Source organism: Zeugodacus cucurbitae, chromosome 5, assembly GCF_028554725.1.
Source record: "Zeugodacus cucurbitae isolate PBARC_wt_2022May chromosome 5, idZeuCucr1.2, whole genome shotgun sequence".
Classification (NCBI taxonomy): Eukaryota; Metazoa; Arthropoda; class Insecta; order Diptera; family Tephritidae; genus Zeugodacus; species Zeugodacus cucurbitae.
The window spans coordinates 48,716,194-48,740,735 of record NC_071670.1 but is presented as its reverse complement, the minus strand read 5'-3'; the positions used below and the strand labels follow the sequence as shown (position 1 = coordinate 48,740,735).

The 24,542-nt window shown below is 36.9% G+C and overlaps 1 protein-coding gene across 7 annotated transcripts in view; it reads right to left on the bottom strand.

Annotated features, from left to right (window-relative positions):
• Otop2_1 (proton channel OtopLc) overlaps positions 1 to 24,542 on the bottom strand; it is a 121,945-nt gene that overhangs the window by 57,486 nt on the left and 39,917 nt on the right. For all 7 annotated transcript variants that reach the window (XM_029040174.2, XM_011184080.3, XM_029040173.2 and 4 more), the window contains exon 2: positions 1,832 to 2,400. In XM_029040174.2, the coding sequence (XP_028896007.1) occupies positions 1,832 to 1,963 (132 nt within the window). In that variant the 5' untranslated portion in view covers positions 1,964 to 2,400. The remainder of the gene's footprint in view (positions 1 to 1,831; positions 2,401 to 24,542) is intronic.

Here is a 24,542-nt window from a genome sequence, read left to right as displayed (position 1 = left end):
CGCTACATGCCACACAGCTCGCGATTCTATGGCCATTTTGAGGGAAAACTTCGGAGAACAATTCATCTCAAGAAATGGACCCGTAAGTTGGCCACCAAGATCATGCGATTTAACGCCTTTAGACTATTTTTTGTGGGGCTACGTCAAGTCTAAAGTCTACAGAAATAAGCCAGCAACTATTCCAGCTTTGGAAGACAACATTTCCGAAGAAATTCGGGCTATTCCGGCCGAAATGCTCGAAAAAGTTGCCCAAAATTGGACTTTCCGAATGGACCACCTAAGACGCAGCCGCGGTCAACATTTAAATGAAATTATCTTCAAAAAGTAAATGTCATGAACCAATCTAACGTTTCAAATAAAGAACCGATGAGATTTTGCAAATTTTATGCGTTTTTTTTTTTTAAAAAGTTATCAAGCTCTTAAAAAATCACCCTTTAGAAATCCGAGTTTTTTGCAAATTTATATGTAGTTTGGAATATATAAAATACCTGCCTAGTCTTCAAAGAGTTCTATTGCAGTTCTTCAACGTTGTTTTTGACAATAATTTAGTCTGGAATATAGTTTTAATGACAGTCAAGCTTAAGTTACCGGCTTTATATCCGGCCAAGGACTGTTAACTTGGGAGCATTCCTCATAGTCACTTGGGGATCATTTTCTGTATTAATAACGTGAAACTAGAAATTAAGAAATTAATTAATTGAGATTAAACTATTTCTATAACAATCGATAACTCTTTCATATTTGACACTGTGATTCCTGAGGAGAGCTTTGTTGGACGGATATCGGGTGCACCATAGGGTAAATGGAATGAATTTTTATTTTGAATATAAAAATATATATTTTGAAGATAAACTTGTATGGGTTACGATTTCGCTATTTGCTTTTCTCACAAGAATCAGTTATGATTTATTATTTTGAGGATTCTACTTAATGAAGTATGTGTGTTTCAATGCAATCTGGGTTGTGAGTTTAATCGGCATGCTCTAATTAAAGAATTGTGAATATTCGTGTAGGAATGTTTAACTATAAACTATAGATTATCTAAAATCATAAAGCTATGCACATATAAATAATATTTTATTTTCATTCACAGTTTTTAATAAAAACTCTTTGAAATAATGGCTGTAAAATATAGTTTCTTAACAGAAGTAAAGAAAAGTTGGTAGGGAGGTATGATCTAAAGACGTCATTCTTTATTTGTAATGTCGTTTTTGTTGTCGTGCTTTAAAACAAATATGTAAAAATATTTATTTTAAAACTTAAAACAACCAATTCATATTCTCACATACGATCAATTCCAATTTAACGAAATCAATAATCATAAAAATGTGTGTTGTTGCTGAGATGTAGAATTATCAAATTTATAAAAATGTTAAATTTACAATGATTTGTGTTGAGATGAATTTGCAAAATAAAATGTATGTATATAAATAATTAAATATAATTAAATATAAATATATATTTTTTTGAATTTCCATAAAACAATTATAAATACTTAAACGGGGCAATCAGTACTCGTGCAAGGATATTCCATAATTTGTTTTTTTTTTTGTTTGTTTTTGTATGTGTAAAATTTACAACAACGCTGGATAGGAACAGCACTCAAATGGCAAACAAATCTCACTGTACAAGGCAAGGATCATGAAAACTATTTCAAAATGCAGAAAAGGCCTTTAAAAAAATTTATAATAAAATTGTTTGAAATTATTTATAAAAATATTTTATAAAGAAAATAATTAAACAGTTATAATTAAGAGTCGCGCAGCGTGTCATTTGAGTATCCTTGTTACGAGTATGCTTTGATGGCCCCTACCTTGACCACTGTGCCGACCTGATTGGAATCAGCCGATTGTCGATTGTCTAGTAGATTTGCGCGCTCCATTTGTTGTAACGGTACTGATTCTCGCGGCTGCTCGTTCAGTAAACGTTCTCGCATTTCATGTATATAGGGACAGCGCTGCATTCCTTTCTACCCCCGCTTTGGTGTTGGAACGTTTTTCGCGAGTCTCGTTGTGTGCCAGATGAAGAGTTGAAGTTAATGTAGTTGTTTTTGGTTGTTAATGTTGGTAGCAAAAAGTTGCGTCAAATGACGTGGAACTGAATTGATAGTAATTTGTTTGAATTTTGATTATGATGATGATTATTTTTTTAGAATAATTCTATATTTTTTAGTTATTAGCGCAAATAACTGCTTTTGTTATAAAAAGCTACGTAATTATTTTTATTTTGTGTTTGTAAATTTTATTTTCCTGCTAACTACTTGTTTTTAAATTTTTTGTTTCATATGTTTTGTAAGACCTTAGTAGGTAGGTTGTTTGCTTAGTTTTTTTGGCAGAGTAAATCAGTCAATGGTTTTCATTAATTCCAAGTTGCTAGTTTTGATTTTCTGGTTTAGAAGATCTGAAAGTAAAAATAAAAATAGGATATTAAAATCGTTAAATTTTTAGTAGGTTTATAAATATTCTAAATAATAATATTTTATTTTTTATAGGAGGTTCAGAATTTAATAGAAGATTTTTACAAATTTTTTCCATCAGTTTCAAGGACATCACTTCATATGTTTATCGTAATGTAATGTATGTAATGATGTATGTAAAAGTAAAAAAAATGGAGTACATTCTCCTCCGTTCTCTCATCAATAATTTCCGTATAACTGAAATAGACTCAGAGTTTCTTCCAGCCAATATAGAAAATGTTTCATGTCACTTCAACAACAAAAACTATACATTCTATGTTTTCGGTGTCAGATTACAGATATATTCTATAAAATATCGTTAGATCGTTAATAATAACACAGCCACACAAAAAAAAATTGTCATAACTTGGGGATCTTATTGATGAGTAGATCAGAGTTTTGAGATAACCCCAGAAAACCAATATGGCGGACAGTGTTTTTAAAGCTTCATCATTTGAAAAATTCATCGGATTCACTTGAAACTCTCTACTCGGGGATTTTCGGAGTCGTTGATTACGAATTCGATGTCGGTTTTTTCAAAAAACAAAATGGCGAATTTTTAAAATGTGTTAAAAATATTGTGTAGAACATAATTTAAACCGTTCTGAACACTCCCGCCTCGAAAAAATGGGCTCGCACTTCTTCCACGATTCTGGCTGATTGGCTTATCGGAAACAAAAAAATTGGGGGCTTTAATCTGTAAGCTTAAGTGCATGGAATGGACCTAATGAATATACCAAAAATATAATTTTTGGTAGATTTTTGGAAAAATTGCGAATTCTGCGTTTTATGTTGTAAAAAATCGAAATTTTCGGAATTTTTGCCAAGCCATCGGTCAAACCATTTTTGAGATGTGATGGAGGAAATATTTGAGAAAAACGCGTTCAAAGTTTAAAGCGGCCAACTAAGCGCTTCAAACAACTCCTTCTTCTAACTGCTGTATATTTAAAATGACTTCGAATTTCCCTGCACATGGGATGACCCCTTCAGCAAAGCTTAAAAAACTATCATTTTTTAATTTCTCTTCTCTTATAATACAAATCAGATATAATATTTAGGATCCATTAATTTGATTTAACAAGCGGAAATTTGTTAAGATCAAACAAGTTTCATGCAAATATTTTTCAGTTTCAAAGCAGTTATCCAACATTTCTGGCTTTCGCTGACTCGAATAATTACATAAAATAGTCTTTCATATTTATATTTTATGGCACCGAACCATACAATTTTAACTGATTATCGATTGAATCGAACTTTTCTGATTATCGATTGATAGAACAGTTGAAGTATTCAAAGAAATTGTCAATGCCGCAAAAATATAATCAATACTAGGGTCATGCCATCGAGGGTTTCCTAGTTTGAACATATAGCTAGCCCGTTTTTTTTATTATTTTCAAACATATGGTTTCACATTAATAGTCCGAGATATCCATAGGAAAGTAAACAACCAAAATTTTTCATTACTGGAATCCGCAATCTAGTGATTAGATGCATTTTGGCACTTTAAAAAAACCCGTTACCGTGACACATCAGATAATTTCAAAAGTAGTTTGTGGACACCGACCAAAGTACTTCATATGGTTCTCAAGCTCCTAGTAGTCGAGGTTTCGTTGTTGCCGTGTGGATCACATATATTATATGATTTACTTTTAAGATTTATTTGGACTTTGTCTGAAATTTTAATAATCCTAACACTGATATTGGTAATATTTCCATTAAATCAAGATTTTCTCCTCAATTGAAATCAGTTTTTATCCCTTATAATGTTTTTTGCACTTTATTCAATGCTTTATAAAAAATGTTACAGTGATCGGATTTAGTGCAAATATGCGCCGTTTCGTACTTTAATCTATTTCCATCTAGACGGCAACTTCATAATACCCCCCTCGTAGAAGCCCCGCTCCTTATTTGCGAAGAACTCGGATAGCCACTTTTCACAAGCCTCTTTTGAGTTCAACTTTATACCATCAAGGGTGTTCGCAATGGACAGGAACAGCTAGTAATTACTTGGCGCTATGTCCGGGCTATATGGTGGATGCGATAAAACCTCCCATCCGAACTCCCGTAGCTTCTGACGAGTCATCAACGGAGTGTGCAGTCTGGCGTTGTCCTGGTGGAACACTACACCCTTCCTGTTGGCCAATTCTGGACGCTTCTGGTCGATCGCCTGCTTCAAGCGGTCCCGTTGTTCGCAGTAGATGGTAGAATTAAGCGTCTGGCCATGTGGGAGCAGCTCATAGTAGATGATTCCCTGCCAATCCCACCAAGCCCACAGCAAAACCTTCCTTGGCGTCAATCCCGGCTTGGCCACTGTTTGGGACGATTCACCGGCCTTCGACCACGACCGTTTTCGCTTGATATTGTCGTATGTGATCCATTTCTCGTCGCCAGTCACCATCCGCGTTTTTTGCTTTTTGTAAGTTATGTCAAAGATGTATAGTATTGCCAGATACGAGCTCTGTAGCGCTTTCTACATAGCCGAGAAATTCAAAAGACAAAAAGGTGGAAGGAGATATTTGATAATCCAAGCTTAAAAGGACTTCACTAACAACCGGCGGAATTGTCATGGGTTTATTAAGTTATTTATTAGTTGGCAAATCGTGCTTGGTTATGGCTATGGTTCGAAGGCTTCAACGAGGCTCAAAAATTATAGTGATTTTAACTGTTTATTTATTCTAACACCTGTACCCTAAGCATCTTTGGAACATACCTTAAAAACCTAGGTTTCTGGCTAACACTGAAGTTTTCTTATTTCCCACGATTATTATTATTTTTTCAACTTCAAAATTAATTTTCTCAAATCAGCAACAACTTTAACATATTTTCCATACCATACAAACACAATATTTGCCACCTATAATTATGAAAAATTTACATATGTATAAACAACGCCCAAACATGCAACGCTGCAGCGCAGTGGAAAATGGGAGCATTGTACTCACCGCCATGCAAACCGTAACTGAACACCATTTTTCACGACAAAGAGACCACCAAAAGCAGCACGATTTAAAAGAAAGAGATGATACAAAATGTAAAAAAGATATAAAAAACTTTTAAATAAAACACTTTTCTGCTGCATGTTGCAAACAGTTGTAATTGTTATTGTTGCCAGCGCCTTCTTTTGCTTTTATGCTTGCGCAATGCCACAATAGGCCGCTTGCTTGCAATTCAATAAGAATTAAGTCAGTGGAACAATGCCCAACAGATGTGTGTCTGCGCAAGCGAGGCAACAGCCGGCGCGACCAACATCAGCAGACCAATAAATGACAGGCGAGACTCGACATATGAAACTTGCAGCGCGTATGGAAATTATTTTATTTATCTAGATATAGATAATGTGTTAGGATGGGGGATGGGGTCATATGTAGAAGTTCACGCAAGTGAGGAAAGTTTCTGATTGCCATTCACTTGGGAGTGGCCAGGAACGATTCTTTTGCATATGACTCAAGCAGCTCACGACTTCCGGTTTTAGACCAAGTATCCCCTGGGTAGCTAACAGACATCCGTTTGGAGGCGAGCTAAAGTGAGAAGGCGAAGCCCGCTTGTGCGGTTGTGCGTAGGGCTTGGGACCCACCACATAAAAACGAATAACCAGTGAATAAGAAACACAGGCCTCGGATGAGAAACCCCCGTTTTGATGACGACCACGGCAAACGTATAAAGGACTATGATTTGAGGGCATGCACCTGGAATGTCCGGACTCTTAATTGGGAAGGTGCCTCTGCCCAGCTGGTTGATGTCCTCATACAACTAAAGGCTGACATCACCGCCGTCCAAGAAGTGCGATGGACGGGACAAGGACGGAAGAAGGTGGGTCCTTGTGACATCTACTACAGCGGCCATATAAAGGAGCGCAAATTCGGTGTTGGATTTGTGGTGGGAGAGAGACTACGTCGCCGAGTCCTGGCATTCACCCCGGTGGATGAACGTCTTGCCACAATCCGCATCAAAGCGAGGTTCTTCAACATATCGCTGATTTGCGCCCACGCCCCAACGGAAGAGAAGGACGATGCGACCAAAGATGCTTTCTATGAGCGCCTAGAACGCATCTATGAGCGCTGCCCCCGCCACGATGTCAAAATCGTGCTTGGCGATTTTAACGCCAGGGTGGGTAAAGAAGGTGTCTTTGGCACAACAGTCGGAAAATTCAGCCTCCATGACGAAACATCGCCAAACGGCCTGAGGCTGATCGACTTCGCTGGGGCCCGAAATATGGTTGTCTGTAGTACCAGATTCCAGCATAAAAAAATTCATCAAGCAACGTGGCTGTCCCCTGATCGAAACACGCGCAATCAAATCGATCACGTTGTGATAGACGGAAGACATGTCTCCAGTGTTTTAGACGTGCGTACGCTCCGAGGACCAAACATTGACTCGGACCATTATCTAGTAGCAGCAAAGATACGCACTCGCCTCTGTGCAGCAAAGAACGCCCGTCAACAAACACAAGGAAGGTTCGACGTCGAAAAGCTGCAATCACAACCGACAGCCGAACGATTTTCTACTCGATTTGCACTCCTGCTCTCGAAGAGCACTCATCAGCATCTCGATATAAGGGAGCTGTGGAACGGCATCTCAAACTCATTGCATACCGCTGCAGCCGAAACAATTGGTCTCCGGCAACGCCAAAAAACCAGTTGGTACGATGAGAATTGTCGTTCCGCAGTGGAGAGAAAACAGACTGCCTACCTCGCAACGTTGCGATCGACCACAACACGTTCGGGGTGGGATAGATATCGAGAACTGAAGAGGGAAGCGAGACGCATTTGCAGACGTAAAAAGAAAGAGGCCGAAATGCGTGAGTATGAAAAGCTTGAAAAGCTGGCCGACATGGGTAATGCTCGAAAATTTTATGAAAAGATGAGGCGATTAACAGAAGGTTTCAAGACCGGAGCATTATCATGTAGGGACCGAGAAGGTAATCTGGTAACGGATGTCCAGAGCACACTGGGATTATGGAGGGAACACTTCTCCGACCTGCTCAATGGCAGTGAAAGTACAACACCAGGAGATGGCGAACCCGATTCCCCAATCGATGACGATGGAATAGATGTTCCATTACCCGACCATGAAGAAATTCGAATAGCAATTACCCGCTTGAAGAACAACAAAGCGGCGGGGGCCGATGGATTACCGGCCGAGCTATTCAAATACGGCGGCGAAGAACTGATAAGGTGCATGCATCAGCTTCTTTGTAGAATATGGTCGGAAGAAAGCATGCCTGACGATTGGAATCTTAGTGTGCTCTGCCCAATCCATAAGAAGGGAGACCCCACAATCTGCGCCAACTACCGTGGTATAAGTCTCCTCAATATCGCATATAAGGTTTTGTCGAGCGTATTGTGTGAAAGACTAAAGCCCACCGTCAACGAACTGATTGGACCTTATCAGTGTGGCTTTAGACCTGGAAAATCTACAATGGACCAGATATTCACCATGCGCCAAATCTTGGAAAAGACCCGAGAGAGAAGAATCGATACCCACCATCTTTTTATCGATTTTAAAGCTGCCTTCGATAGCACGAAAAGGAGCTGCCTTTATGCCGCGATGTCTGAATTTGGTATCCCTGCAAAACTAATACGGCTATGTAAGCTGACGTTGAGCAACACCAAAAGCTCCGTCAGGATCGGGAAGGACCTCTCCGAGCCGTTCGATACCAAACGAGGCTTCAGACAGGGTGACTCACTATCGTGCGACTTCTTCAATCTATTGCTGGAAAAAATAATACGAGCTGCAGAACTAAATAGAGAGGGTACAATCTTCTACAAGAGTGTACAGCTCCTGGCGTATGCCGATGATATTGATATCATCGGAAGCAACAACCGCGCCGTTTGTTCTGCGTTTTCCAGACTAGATAAAGAAGCGAAGCGTATGGGTCTGGTGGTGAATGAGGACAAGACGAAATATCTCCTGTCATCAAACAAACAGTCAGCGCACTCGCGTCTTGGCTCCCACGTCACTGTTGACAGTCATAACTTTGAAGTTGTAGATAATTTCGTTTATCTGGGAACCAGCATTAACAACACCAACAATGTCAGCCTTGAAATCCAACGCAGAATCACTCTTGCCAACAGGTGCTACTTTGGACTGAGTAGGCAATTGAAAAGTAAAGTCCTCTCTCGACGAACCAAAATCAAACTCTATAAGTCGCTCATTATTCCCGTCCTGATGTATGGCGCTGAAGCGTGGACGATGACAACATCCGATGAGACGACTCTTGGGGTTTTCGAGAGAAAGGTTTTGCGCAAGATTTATGGTCCTCTAAACATTGGCAACGGCGAATACCGCAGACGATGGAACGATGAGCTGTACGATTTATACGACGACATTGACATAGTTCAGCGAATAAAAAGACAGCGGCTACGCTGGCTAGGTCATGTTGTACGGATGGAAGAAAACACTCCAGCTCTGAAAGTATTCGATGCAGTACCCGCTGGAGGAAGCCGCGGAAGAGGACGACCTCCACTCCGGTGGAAAGACCAAGTGCAAAGTGACCTGGCTTCACTTGGTGTTTCCAGTTGGCGCCAAAAAGCAAAAAGGAGGAATGAGTGGCGCGCTCTGGTGGATTCGGCTATAATCGCTTAAAGCGGTTCCTACGCCAAATATATATATATATATATGTGTGTTAACAGCTTTATTATAAAAGTCATTTACCTAGTATGCAGTTGCATATATTTGAGTGTGGTTGTATATGTGTGTCACCAAAGACTGACTTGCAACAAATGAATGCATTTTGTGCTTTGTTTGGCCTGAAGACTCATATGTATAGAAATATGTGCAGCAGCTCTTAACCACATGTGGTTATCATCTTCTTTAAATAATATATTTCCAGCATTTAGAATTAATTCCCCACAAATACATATCGATAACCAACCACTCGTGCTCTCATTTAAGTCACCCAACACACTCGCTTCCATACACTTCATTTATGAATATTCCAATATATTGCAAACACATTGCATGCAGCGTGTGATAAATCCACTTAGCAAACCGCAAACTAAATATGATCAATTGCATGCAACAAATAACAACAAATAATTCAAATATCGCAGAAGCGCACAGGCGAAACCGGGGAATAGCGCATCAGCAATTAGAACCAATTGAGCAATATCGTATACACGTTCATATCCCCAGAGATCTATTCAATTGATTCGGTTTAAGCTTTGCCGCGTGCGAAATTGAATAAACAAATAATTATTCGATTTGTATTTGTTTGGTTTTGTTGCTACTACTGTGTACTGAATGTTGTCTCCAAGCTCAATTAAGTCGCTTAAAGTGTTGGAATCGTAAAACAAAATATTTATATTACCAACGGTAATTAGTGAAATTTTTAAAAATTACGAGCTTAGTAGCTTTAAATTCTATATATCTACTACCAACGTTCAAGTCCAGTCAACCTCAAAAAGTTCGTCAGAGACATTTTTTAATTGAGTTTGGAGTTATCTCATTTCAATTACCGAAACTTTGATCTATCAAAAAAATTTGAGGACCAACGAATAGTTACATTGATTTATAATTTTTTTGATCTCGGATGGTTTTTAATTTGTTTTAAAATCAATATTATTGAATAAATTTTTTTCGAACATTCATCGACACAAAATAACTAAATCACTTAAAAAATTACAAATCCGGTGTGGGTTTTTCAAATTTCAAAATGGCGGACACTATTTTTAAAACTTCATCGGGATCGCTCGAATCTTGTTACTCGGAGATTCTCGCGTCGCTGATTACAAATTTGACGTTACTTTTAAAAAATTCAAAATGGCGATTCAATTAGATAGATGCATTATAAAAATTTGCCATATTGCAACCATTTTGAATTTTGAAAAGACGTAGCGGATTCGTAATCTGCGACTCCGAAAACTCCCGAGTAACGATTTTCTAGCGAATCCGTTGAAGTTTTAAAAATAGCGTCCCCTATTTTGAATTTTGAAAAAACCGATATCGGATTCGTAATCCGCGACCCCTAAGTCCGCGTAGTATCGAGTTTTAGGCGAATCCGATGAAGTTTAAAAATCGCTGTCCGCCATATTAGTTTTCTGGGGTTATGTCAAAAACCTGCTCTGATGGGATGGGGAATGGACCTCGGATTCGAATTCAACGACCGCAAAACATAAGGCACACATAGATGATAAGTCTTCTGAAAACCTGTGCTGGCGTCATACAGATTAGGTTTGCTTTTTTAAATTCAAGAATCCTTACCATATCCAAAAAATGTAAAAATACGTCGCTCCTTGCCTTTAGCTTGAAAGACTTCAAAATAAATAAAAAATTGCTTTTCAATGCTCTGTTGAACATTTCTTCTGAACGTATCACTTTGTTGGCTGAATAATATTGAGCAAAAAAACCAAACCAAGCCAATTAAGCCAGAATTTATTGATAAAGGGTCAGTCCCTTTAAATTTGTACTTGTTTCTTCTTCCTAGTTCAATGTCACCAATATATCCATCATTGTGATCCATTTTCCTCTTCTCTCACATTTATTTTAATCAAAATTAATAATTTTTATCGCTGATCAAGCTCTTATTGCAATTAGAAGAATTAGGACTGTTTTTTGGCATCCTAACCGATGACTACTACTCAGGGAATACGTGACGGGACTCCATCTGGTATTGCTAGGGACCATAACTGGTCTATGCGGCAGCTGTTGGCCCACCAGACAAACCTAACCTAACTAGAAACAGCAATGATGATCCAAGTGGTCACTAGCCTTCCCTGGATAGTGTTTTGTAATCTCTGTACATATTCTATAGCAGTGACCTTAAGTTTCAATATGTTGTATTTCAAAAATCTCTGTACTAACCAATCATCTATTTAGTTGACAAAAAATATTGAAAATTTCTCTTGGATGTTGGTAACAATCGTGTATGTTTTTTTGCTCAGATTACAGAGTATAAGAGTTTTAAGAATGTAGAAGTAATTTCTGACTTCAAAGCTAATAGTGGGGGGAGAAAAAAAGATTTGTGAGGCAAGAGAGTATAAACTTTAAAATGGATTTCCCATTTGGGTTATAATCTAAATATTGGCGATTACTTTAATCGAATCGTAAACCTCAAATTATAATATGGTAAAATATAAAACCACACCCACACTCTGTCGGAAGTGTCCAATTCGCTAAATTTAGTAGATTATTATTTATTAGAATTATTTTCATTGAATTGTTAAAATAATATAGACCCATCTGCTTTATTTATTAATCTGAAAACCAATTAGATAATATGTCTATTAATAAAAGCATTTAAAAGGTCATAAATTTGGCGACCTTGAGCTGTCTAGCGAATTTAAATATTTCCCTTATGTAAATTCACACTACTCTCCTCTGATTCTTACGACACTCCTAATACCATAAAAACACTCTTCTACAGACCATATATGTACTTTTGTACTTCAGAACCGCTACACTTGTAAGCTGCACGGGAAGCTGTTGATTATGATCTCCAGGCAGGCATGCAATCAAAGCCAGATACAGATACACTGTGCAACTAATAAATTTCGTGCCAAGGCGGCTGTCAGCTAAATCGACTCGCTATGCGCCACAATTGTGGAATTTCTTGGCAGAATGCCAAAAAAAAATAAAATAAATACAACCAACAAGCGAGTGCAAAGTGTGCCCATTAAGCGGTGGCGGCTTCTAATTTGAGCATCTTCCACGAAACGGAAATGATGGACTGTTATGTGTTGATACTGAGCACACCTAACAGCTGTTGCACGCACACTTTTAACTTCTATCGATATGATATGATATGCGTGTGTATTGTTATTAGTTTATGTTTCAAAACTGTTCGTTGGCGTTCCAGTGGCAACAAAGAAGCAAAATCAAAAATACGATTGGCCTACTTTCGCATGGTTGCATCTGAGAATTGCACTTTCTTCCCCGCACCTCACCACGCCGCATCAACATCAGCCGCAGTGCAGTGTTGACTGGCTCATCCGTTTGTTTATTCGCGGCTCCATTTATTTGTTATAGCTAGCTGTTGTTGTTTTGTTGTTGTTGTTATCGCGCCTGCAATTTGTCTGTGCGCAATCAACAAGAAAATAGCAAATGCAAAAACTACAAACCGCAATAAAAATGGGCCAATCTCTCGCTATACACTACAATACAAGTGAGTTTGCGTGTGTGGCACAACTACTAAAGCAAATTTGCGTTTTGTTTTTGTAATTGTAATTTTATGACTTGTGGCAAGAACATACATAAGCCAGCAGCAGCGAGTACATGCAATTATAGATTTTATGTGTATTTTTGGTTGATTTTCTCGTAGTTTGTTGTTTTTTTTGTTGGTGTATGTGTGTATGTTCTTCAATAAGTGCTTCTCTCATCAAAAGAAAAAGGAAAACAAAAGAATTAGAAATGTTAGTTTGAAGAATTTACTACTGCTAAATGAGAACATAAAGTTTTTTCAGAAACTTCAAAACCCCATTTGCATAATCAGTTCTCAGGATCTCATGATCAATTACGTTTCTATAACTCTTCCATATTCTCTGCTAGATCCTAATCTTGATTAAAAGGTTGATACTTCCCATCGTATGTCTTGATTACTTAGTAACAGCGCGAATCGGAATGTCCTGACATTTTCTTCTCATGTTGCTGTTAACATTTTCACATTAGCAAAGTACATTACTTCAGGCATTAATCCAGCATCAAAACTCGATTTTCATAATAAGCTCCTTGAACTCACTTAACTCTCGTTTTCAATTACGCATCTAAGTCTTTTCCGGATTCTGTACTTAATCCAGAAATATTAATTAATGGTTCTAATACTACAAATTTGATTTTTTAAATGCTAAATATCGGACTGAATGTGGTTGTACTTCCATTCCAGGGCCTGACATTTCCTACTTTCGTTGCCGAAAATATTCCCACATTAGAACAAGTAAGGAAGGGCTAAGTTCGGGTGTAACCGAACATTTTATACTCTCGCAATTTATTGATGTAATTTTATAAAGATAACACAAGTCGACCCATATATTCGGTATAAAGTTCAATAGAATAACGAAAATCATCATAAATAGTATATGGGGACTGAGGTAATTCCTAAACCGAGTTCACTCGTTTTCACCACCAAGATACAATATATCGAAGACTATACGCTCACTTAATTTAATATTACTTATAATTAGGTATATGGGATCTGGGGGAAGTTATGACCCGATTTTTACCATTTCAGGTCCAGAGAGAAACTGTTATAAGAAAACAATTCAGAGGGAATGAATTACATAAAAATATCGGAGGTATTTACCTATATTTTCGGTGAAAAATTAACCTTAGGCACTGAGTTCTTCATGTTTGATATCAGGGGCCTTGAAAAGTCATGGTCCGATTTTGACAATTTTTCCACAAGTGATGTCACAGCTCAAATACAGTATTTGTGTAATGTTTTATTCCGCTATCTCCATTTGTTCCTAATGTATATATGTATTATAAAGTGAACGAATCAAAAGAATTCAAAATTGAGTTATATGGGAAGTAGACGTAGTTGTGAACCGATTTCGCCCATATTCCACCAGTGTCATCAGGGTGTCAAGAAAGTGTTATATCTGTTGAGTAGTTCTTGAGATATGGTTTTTGACCCATAAGTGGGCGACGCCACGCTCATTTTCCATTTTGTAAAAAAATCTCAGTGCAGCTTCCTTCTGCCATTTCTTACGTAAAATTTGGTGTTTCTGACGTTTTTCGTTAGTGAGTTAACGCACTTTTAGCAATTTTCAACCTAACCTTTGTATAGGAGGTGGGCGTGGTTATTATCCGATTTCAACTATTTTCATGGAGTGTGGTGTGGTACGTAAGAGAACCGACTGCAGAAAGTGTGGTTTATATAGCTTTATTGGTTTGCGAGTTATATCTAAATAACCGATTTGTGGGCGGGGCCACACCCACTTACCCAAAAAAACTACATCCAAATATGCCCCTTCCTAGTGCGATCCCTTGTTCCAAATTTTACTTTTATAACTTCATTTACGGCTTAGTTATGACACTTTATGTGTTTTTGGTTTTCGCCATTTTGTGGGCGTGGCAACGGTCTGATTTTTCGAAAGCAAACCACACTGCCCCAAGGAACATGTGTTCCAAGTTTCTTTAAGATATCTTAATTTTTACTCAAGTTACAGCTTGCACAGACGGACAGACGGACGGACGGACAGACATCCGAATTTCAAATCTACTCGTCACCCTGATCATTTTGGTATATAAGACTCTATATCTAACCCGTCTAGTTTTAGGTGTTACAAACAACCGTTATGTGAACAAAACTATAATACTCTCGTAGCAACTTTGTTGCGAGAGTATAACAAAAAACCCACCACGGGCACGCTTACAGAAGTCGAGACGCTGAACCCAATTTTCGCGAGATAACACGTTCACCACACTTGGTTTTCAATAAATCGATTGTAACATTCGGTGTGTGGCTTGTGGCGTCGTCCTGTCGGAACCACATATTGTCCAAGTCCATATCATCAAAAAATCGGGTCAAAAATATTCGGTTATCATTGAGCGGCCAGACTGGACTCCGAATTCCGGTAGTAAATTTTAATAATTTCGACTCGTTGTTGGATCGCATATCTTTCAATGATGAAAAGGCAAACCTTACTGAAGAGAAATGTCAAAAGAGCGGGAAAAAATATGGCGTCGTTCGCTGTCTCTATCGGTCTACTTTTGTAGTGTCCCTTTTGAAAACCCATTTATTAAGCTCCGAGGTTTTGAAAATCTTCCGGCCTAGTTAGTTCATCTATATGATCAATTTAAATTTCGTTAGGCCAACCGACGTCCATTCGACTATGAAATATATGTAATGTATTAACCCTCCATCTGACATTTCAATCAATACGACTTCTTTATACTTGAATCTCACGTTTCAAAATCTTAACTTGTCTTCCTCAAACAGCATACGATCCTTAAGATTCAGCAATGTGTTAAGAATACAAAAAGAGTCAAAACAATCTTAATTAGTGGCACAGTTCTTATCAAAGTTCCAAAAGTTTTGATTTCTCAATAGTCTCAAGTGTGATACTCAACCATTTCCTCAACTGTAAATTTAAACACTCACACCCACAGCGCTCATTTTGTGCAGTATTCACGCTGAAGATCATTTGATTTTATCTGCAATGCGTCTCGTTGCAAGAAAGTTTCTGCTGAAGCGTCAAATTGAACGCTCTTAACTGCCACCAGAGCAAACTTTTGACTTCTTTCGTTGCTGCTCTAGCAAACTTATATGTTTTTTCTTGCTCGTTTTTTTTCGTTTTGTCAACATGTCCCTACAGGCTATAGTTTGCACACTTTTACTTGCATGAGCAGCGCTCAAACATCCTTTATCCTTCTTTATTTTTCTACTCACGTGCTCTTTTCTTTGGGTATCTAAGTATGTGTGATTTAAGCAAGTTCAAGAAACTGTTACAGTGGTGCGATGACTTTTTTTATATATTTATATACATATGTTTTATTCGAAGAAACGAAATTTCTCAGAACTAGTTACTAACTAGTTTTTTTCGGACCAGTCATTTTAGGCGCACTTATATTTTTAAATACAGTATTGCTACACTGTCAAAGCTACTGTTTAAAAAATTTCGGTTCTGATAAATCAGTTAACGGTATCTGTGTTTGAGGTCATTTGGACCTCCATCCTATCCCATTTTTCATTATTTTCTATAATCTTTTCTACTACACAACTGTGACACACATAAAAGACAAAACAAGTTTTCATCTCCAGGGCTTATCTTTACATTTACTCCCCTTATACAGACCTACATAGGCCCCATGTGCATTTGGCTGATTGCAAGGCTGTTGCAGCTCTTCACAGGCATTTATTTGCACGCTTCCCCATTTGTTTCGTTTCTACGCTCCATATGGATGTTCTAATTTCCATAAATATACCGTTGTACTTGGTCTAAATATGCCCCAGCTTGCTCTTGTACAACAGTCGCACGTATGCTGTGGGTTTCCTGCTCGTAATCAACAACAAACGTCCTTCACGCCATTCCCATTTTAAACGCGGTCGTCCTTCCGCTATTTGTACAGCCTCATTTTCACTTTGTTGTTTGCGCCTTTTCGTTTAGATTGTGTTTTCATTATGTGTGGTCTTTTGTATATACTTATAAACATGGCGCTCGGCTTAGTCGAGTTCGTTGAGGGCTTTGAGTGCGTGTCTAGCATTCGTGGGGTTGTGTATCAGCAAATGAGCTGGACATTATAATGGAAGGGAGTGGAGAATGCTTTGAGGGAATGTGCTTACAAAAAGAAGGCTTGTTTTTCTCAATTTCTCATTCTTTCTTAGGTATCTTTATTGATATTAGATTGAACTTGGAACATTTCTCTCAGGTGTGACTCCTCTGGACTCTTTCAATGGAATGATTCTCTTTAGGCTTTCGAACTATGACAATATGGTTTCTCCTTATAACTATTGGTTGACAAATATCTCCCTTCCGTCTATTTGTCTTTTGAATTTCGCGGTTATGTATAAAACGCTATAGTGCCCGTATCTGGCAATACTATACATCTATGAAAGGTCTTGACATAACCTACAAAACGACGCTATGCATGATTAGTTTGGATATTGCGTTAAACAGTTATAGACGTGTAAGCATGGAGTTCACTAACGCTGAAATCCTTCGTTAAAGGCAAATCCGCTAGAGTAATGTTTCGTGAGATGAATGGTGTTTTGAGGGACGGTACACTATCACTTCGAACTGCGGAGGAATGGTTTTGACGATTCAGAGCGGATGAAAAGGACACCATGGATAAGCCAGCCGGCAGAAGACCTGTGACGACGAATATCGATCAAATCATGGAAAACATCGAATTAGATCGGCATGTGGCACCTCGTGTCATCGAGATGGGAGCCACCAAACCATTTTAAGCCATCTGCAGAAGGCTCGATACACCAAAAAGCTTGATGTTTGGGTGCCGCATGTTTTGACACAAAACAACCTTCTGGACCGAATCAACGCCTGCGATATGCTGCTGAAACGGAATGAACTCGACCCGTTTTTGATGCGGATGGTGACTGGCGACGAAAAATGGATCACATACGACAATATCAAGCGAAAACGGTCGTGGTCGAAGGCCGGTGAATCGTCCCAAACAGTGGCCAAGCCGGGTTTGACGCCCTGGAAGGTTTTGCTGTGTGTTTGGTGGGATTGGCAGGGACTCATCCACTATCAGCTGTTCCCATATGGGCAGACACTTAATTCTACCATCTACTGCGAACAAATGGACCGCTTGAAACCACCATATAGCCCAGCCGTTGGGCCAAGTGATTACCACATATTCCTGTTCATGGCGACCTTCCTTGGTGGTGTAAAGTTGAACTCAAAAGAGGCTTGTGAAAAGTGGCTGTCCGATTTCTTCACAAATAAGGAGCGGGGGGGTATTATGAAGTTGCCGTCTAGATGACAACAGGTTATCGAACGAAACGGCGCATATTTGAACTAAATCCGATCACTAATACCGTAGCGACCGTAACACTTTTTATAAAGCATTCAATAAAAGACAAAAAAGTTGAAGGGAGATATTAATATTATGGTTCTTGTGATCGAAATTAAACACTTTGGGCTTATACTTTTTACCTTTCAACTTTCAAAACCCACTTTTCGAACACAAGTCGTACTTAATGTCAAAAAAACCCATTAGTTTCTTCACTAGTTTCTCTTTAGATCTCTACTTGTTATTACTTCTCTTTTTTCTCACTCGAACCAAATTTCTCTCTCCCTCTATCTTCATCCAACTTCCGGTTGTACCTATATATATGCACGCCACTGTACACAAGCTACTAGAAGAATATGAAACTTTATCTTGCTTTGACGACATTTCGTCACGTTGTGCTATTTGATGCTGTTACAAACTACAACAATAACAACAATAATCTCAACAACAACAACATCAATATTTAATAACTCTTTACTTTGTTGGCAGTTGGGAGCTGTCTTTTGTTTGTTTGCTAGCTTTGTTTTTGTTTTGAAAGTATGCTACTGTTGCTGCTGCTATTGTTGTTGTTGTTGTTGTTTTTGTTTTGTTGTAGTTTACGAGTTATGAACACCTTCTCTGCTGTTAATGACATTAAAATGAACACAAAAGCCAACACGACACGAGCTCTGACAAAGACACGGACGAGTTGATTGACTGTGGTGATGAGAAGGTGTGTTCCGCGGGAGAGACGAAAGTGTGTGTGTGAAATATATGTGAGTAATATGTAATTGAATACAATGAATTGCTTGTGTTCCAAATATTATTTGATCTACTTTTGGCTATACAGCAGCCCAAAAGCTGCATAGCCGCCAGGGCGTATACGTTACGCCAGCTGCTACTTAAGCAGACTACTTAAGCAGTTATCCAAATGCGAATAGGAAGTGTCATATGTTTCATATCTTCAAATTTTTTGTTTGTTTCTTTATTTCTGTTATGTTATAAGTTTGCTTGTATAATTGCCTGACATTTATTTGCCATTAAAATTCGCCAGAGCATTAAGCACTTATTTTGCTTCAAAGCGGCGACGCTGCGGAATGCTTTGCAACGCTTGATTTGTTAGCTATTTACAGCAGTAGTAGTTCGTTCGGCGAGGCGCGTTTTCCAGCTGATGTCATACGTTTCATGTTGCTACTATTGGTTTTTTGTTGGTGTTGTTATCGTCGCATGTCTGTTTTTAGTTTGATTCGCTCATTTCGTTGCTACACGTTTTGCTGCCGCTTAGCTTGTTTGCCAATACATCAATATTGACAATTAAAGCCGCAAAATAAAATCAAATAATAAACGAAAAAATACTTTTATATAGATACAGCGCAGATGAGTCTGATGATATATACTATACATATATGATTTAAAAAAAAAATTAATTAAAATTAATCGAGTTGAGATTCACTTCTATGCGAATGCTTTTATATTTAGAGTATGTGCTAATACAATATATAATAGTAGACATGATCATATATTGAACAGTCTCAGTTGGCTTGGAATGAGATATGGAAGTCTCGAAATGTGACACAATATATCGCATGCTGGTTGAGTACAAATTATCTTCTGAATGTTTTCCTCATACTAATTTCACTATACTCGTATTCATAGATCTATTACATAGTTTGGTTTTCTAATAGATTGTATACTTTAATATATGAAAACGAATTTCCAGTACTTCCAAGGCATATATACATAGTTTAATAACGCAAATTTTTGATCTATTTTAAAAACTTCAAAATATGTTTCTTATATAAAAATTTATATTTTATTTTTCAAAAATAAAAATTTTAAAGTTTGGAAAATATCGGGTTTGATGAAAATAGATTTTGGTACCCAGTTATTATAAATATATTCATTGTTATTTTTTAGTAAAGTTCGAATAGTTAATCTCAAGTGACTACTTGTCCTTCAGGCTACATCTTACTTTTTTACAAAAATTAACATTTATAACATTCTTCCAATACTGGAAAAAATCGTCTATAGAAAGGTTAGAGGGTTGTATAATTTAGTTATAATCTATCATAGAAACAAAAAAAAAACTGTAATATACGTGAAACTTCTCTAACTCCAACTCACTATAATCCACAAAAAACTTCGAGTTAGAGAGACTTCGAGTTATAGAATTTTCATTAAAGCATACAATTTTCCTAAAAGCTGTAAAATATAGATTTATATACAGTTTTATTTATTTACTAAGCTAAAAGTTTTATGTACATGCGTTAAAACATGTATTTTGTAATTTTGTTTGTTGCAGTTTGCTATTTTTGGCTCTTGATGCCATGCCTTTGTTACATGATTTGTGCAATCCATAAGTGCAATATCATATTTTTTGTTCGCCTCCATTAGATATAGAGGGTCTTTTATAAAATTCTGCCTCGATAGTAAAATTTTATATTTTGCCCTGGTCGAAAAGTTCGATTTATGAAAGAATTTGTAAACGAAATTTTATTGTATTTTTATTGCCAATTCAAGAGTTTGAGTTATATAGATCTTCGAGTTATTGAAGTTCGAGTTATTGAAGTTCGAGTTATGGAAGTTCCACTGTATAATAAAAAGTAGTTGTAAGGTAAAGTGTTTATTTAGACATGTTTTTACGAAGAAATGAAACGCACATTATTTAATGTTATGGCCAAAAATTTATCTTTATTAAAAAGAAGAGAGTTTGCCATTATTTCTTAAAAATAATTTCGGTAAGTAACCGCCGCGGCTAGCTCTAATAAATTCCAACCGAGAGGCCCATTTTTCGACAAATTTTTGCAGCAATTAATGTTGTTCCAGAGTAATTTCGTTATGAAATGGCAAATCAAACTAAATATAAATCAAGTAAAAGGTAACAACTCCGAAAAAATGTTACCTAATTAAAAACAGATTTCTAAAAAAATGTCCTTTACATAGTTATATACAGTTTCATTAAGTTGATCTATTCCGGAGTACTACTTTTCAATTAATATTATTATTTTTTATTAAAGTTTGAATAAATTATATCTATACAGGCTTATCCTTAAAATGGAAATTTTATTCCTAGAATACTACTCACTAAAATAACGGGTGATTTTTTTGAGGTTAGGATTTTCATGCATTAGTATTTGACAGATCACGTGGGATTTCAGACATGGTGTCAAAGAGAAAGATGCTCAGTATGCTTTGACATTTCATCATGAATAGACTTACTAACGAGCAACGCTTGCAAATCATTGAATTTTATTACCAAAATCAGTGTTCGGTTCGAAATGTGAAAATCCGCTTTTTTATCGACAAATTTTGTTCAGCGATGAGGCTCATTTCTGGTTGAATGGCTACGTAAATAAGCAAAATTGCCGCATTTGGGGTGAAGAGCAACCAGAAGCCGTTCAAGAACTGCCCATGCATCCCGAAAAATGCACTGTTTGGTGTGGTTTGTACGCTGGTGGAATCATTGGACCGTATTTTTTCAAAGATGCTGTTGGACGCAACGTTACGGTGAATGGCGATCGCTATCGTTCGATGCTAACAAACTTTTTGTTGCCAAAAATGGAAGAACTGAACTTGGTTGACATGTGGTTTCAACAAGATGGCGCTACATGCCACACAGCTCGCGATTCTATGGCCATTTTGAGGGAAAACTTCGGAGAACAATTCATCTCAAGAAATGGACCCGTAAGTTGGCCACCAAGATCATGCGATTTAACGCCTTTAGACTATTTTTTGTGGGGCTACGTCAAGTCTAAAGTCTACAGAAATAAGCCAGCAACTATTCCAGCTTTGGAAGACAACATTTCCGAAGAAATTCGGGCTATTCCGGCCGAAATGCTCGAAAAAGTTGCCCAAATTTGGACTTTCCGAATGGACCACCTAAGACGCAGCCGCGGTCAACATTTAAATGAAATTATCTTCAAAAAGTAAATGTCATGAACCAATCTAACGTTTCAAATAAAGAACCGATGAGATTTTGCAAATTTTATGCGTTTTTTTTTTTTTAAAAGTTATCAAGCTCTTAAAAAATCACCCTTTATTAATCTGTATTACCCAAAATTACCAAAACTGGATTTAATGTTTTGAAGCAAGTCAGAGGCCTAAATTATTTCGTAATTATAGGCTGATCTAGTTATTCCACTATGAAATTATGAATTATGAAACCAAAATCTCGATAAAAATAATCTTGAAATATCTTAGATAGACTTTCTAATCTCATCCGCACCATAGTTCTAATATAGTTTCATTTAATTTTTCAAAGGTAATTATATACTCAGTAGACTCAATTAAGTATGTTTTAAAGGACCGTTGGTGTGGTTTGAGGTATACTGATTTTTATAACGGAGGTCTAGTGAGGAAGTGACTCCAGTTGAAAACAAGTTATTCATACCAAATCATATTAACTTGAACAGTAAATATATATATTTCAAAGAACCAAAAATATATGGATATATGTATATGGAACCACGATCAATAGCTATTTTTTCTAGTCCATGTGATTTACTTTAGATATGCAAGGCAAATAGAGGAATTTATTAAGCAAGCTGAAATGTTTTTACGGTATTTCACAGGCTTCATTTAGGAAAGAAAAGTTTAAATTTTTCTTGTTTTTTTTTCATAACTGTAAACATTTTCCAACTGTTGCCACGACTTTATTCCAACCTGTATTATTTTGTTCTGTTTTTAAAATCTGACGCTTTCATTCCGCTTCGTTGCGCTCGGCTAGCGTTTAAGCATTAAATGTTCTATTATGGCTTCAAATTGTTGTCGCCCTATTGGGTTTATGATATTTTTCTACTCGCAATAAAGTGTTTTGTTTCATTTAGTATAAACCGGCGTAATTTACATATTTTCCAGAAGGGTGCATGGGATATAGAGATAGGAATGATATAACGCTTGACATTGAAAACGATTTGTTATCAAGTAGCATAACTTAAAAACGATATGAACATTATTTAAATAACAGTAACAAAGTTTTGTTTTGCCATATTGTTTTTGTAAATTGTAAAAGTAATAAAATAATATTTAGAAGCTACACAAAATGCCAAAAATGTTGAAGTTTAGTTCCCCCTAATATCCCCAGATCATATATTAATCACAAAACTCATCTACAGTTCATTCTTATTGGTCTTCTGTTAGAAGCTTTATATTTATTTTTTCACCTCAGTTCCCTAATTAAGCACTCTGACCATAAATACATCAGAATTTGTTGAGTATTCATTCAGCAAGTCAAATGCCATCACTTCTCCACCACTTCTATATCCAATATATTTTACAAAAGTATTTTTGTGTTAGTGTCCCAAACAAGCGAGTCTGAATGACATTTCTCATGACAATAAAAGTACTGAGTTGCCTTTGTCAGCGCGCGTTCAGCGCAGCAACTCCAATTAAATACGTGATAAAGTAAATAAACAATAGAATTAATTGGAGCCACCGAATGGCAATAAGAAACAACAAAAAAACAAAAAAAAACGCAGTCAACAAACATAGCTAGGTGAAGTAATTATATGGCTGGCGGTGTGACACGATAAAAATGTTGAATGGAGATGTTACTTTAATTGACAACAACAAACAAGTGGGTAAAAATAAAATTATTTGTTTTTGTTTTATTATTTGTTATTTAGACAAAAAGGGTGTTTATATTCGGCATATATGTAAATGAGGGAAGTGGATATGGGAAGGCAAATATCTGTATTATTAATGTTTTTTCAGGAAATTTGCCTCTGAAAGTTGCAATAAAGTAAGATATCGGAGAGTAAAGGAGTTTAACTATTTGTTTTTTTACATTACACCAATTTGTATTCTTTATACCAGTTTATACCAGTCTGTATTTTTTATACCAGTTTATACCAGTTGCTTGTTCGATTCGCTATTTATCAAGGTTTGAACCTATAAATCGATATTTCTCTAAAACATCCAAATATTTAATTAACAGAGTAGTCTCTAATGTTAATTAATTAACTTTCAATTCGAAAAGTACAACCAAAAAATATTCGATTTATTATTCGATATTCATAAATGACAATTCAACTTTGTCCACGCGCTAAGTTAAAAGAAAAGGAAACAATTTCAATAATTAATAGTTTGACGAATGTCACTCCTGAGTTTCGGCGGAATGTCAAATTGCGTGCGATGTCAATTAATTGAGTCACACGAAGACTTGTTGACTTTTGGTGGAACCCAACATTAATTTTTTCCTTTTCAATTTGAGAATAAGTGGAAAGGCAAATATGTATGTGGGTGCCATAATAAAATAAATACACATGTCAAAGGTGTTTCTTGCGCTTTCGCCCTTAAAAGAAGGTATTTATTAAATGTATTGTTGTTGTTGTTTGTTTATAAACAAAAAAATATTCGAATATTTATGTGTTTCTGAATTTCACGTATGACAAACATATGGCCAACTGGGCCTCGCTGTAGTTCGGCATTGCCCTCCACGGCGTCGCTTGTAACCAATTCCCCCCCAAAAATTAATTGAGTGTTGATGTACAAATCACACAATGAGTGGCGGCAAGTGGCCGCATACCGCACAACTGGCGTCTGCAGTTGTAACAAGCTCTTATATTTATATCAGAAGGTAGTTGGGCAGCTTTATAAATACACTCTTATAGATGGCAGCACACTTGACTCACTGCCTGCAATCTGTTAAACTCAGTGTTTATAAATAAAGCAGAGAGAGTTTGATGTTACTCACACA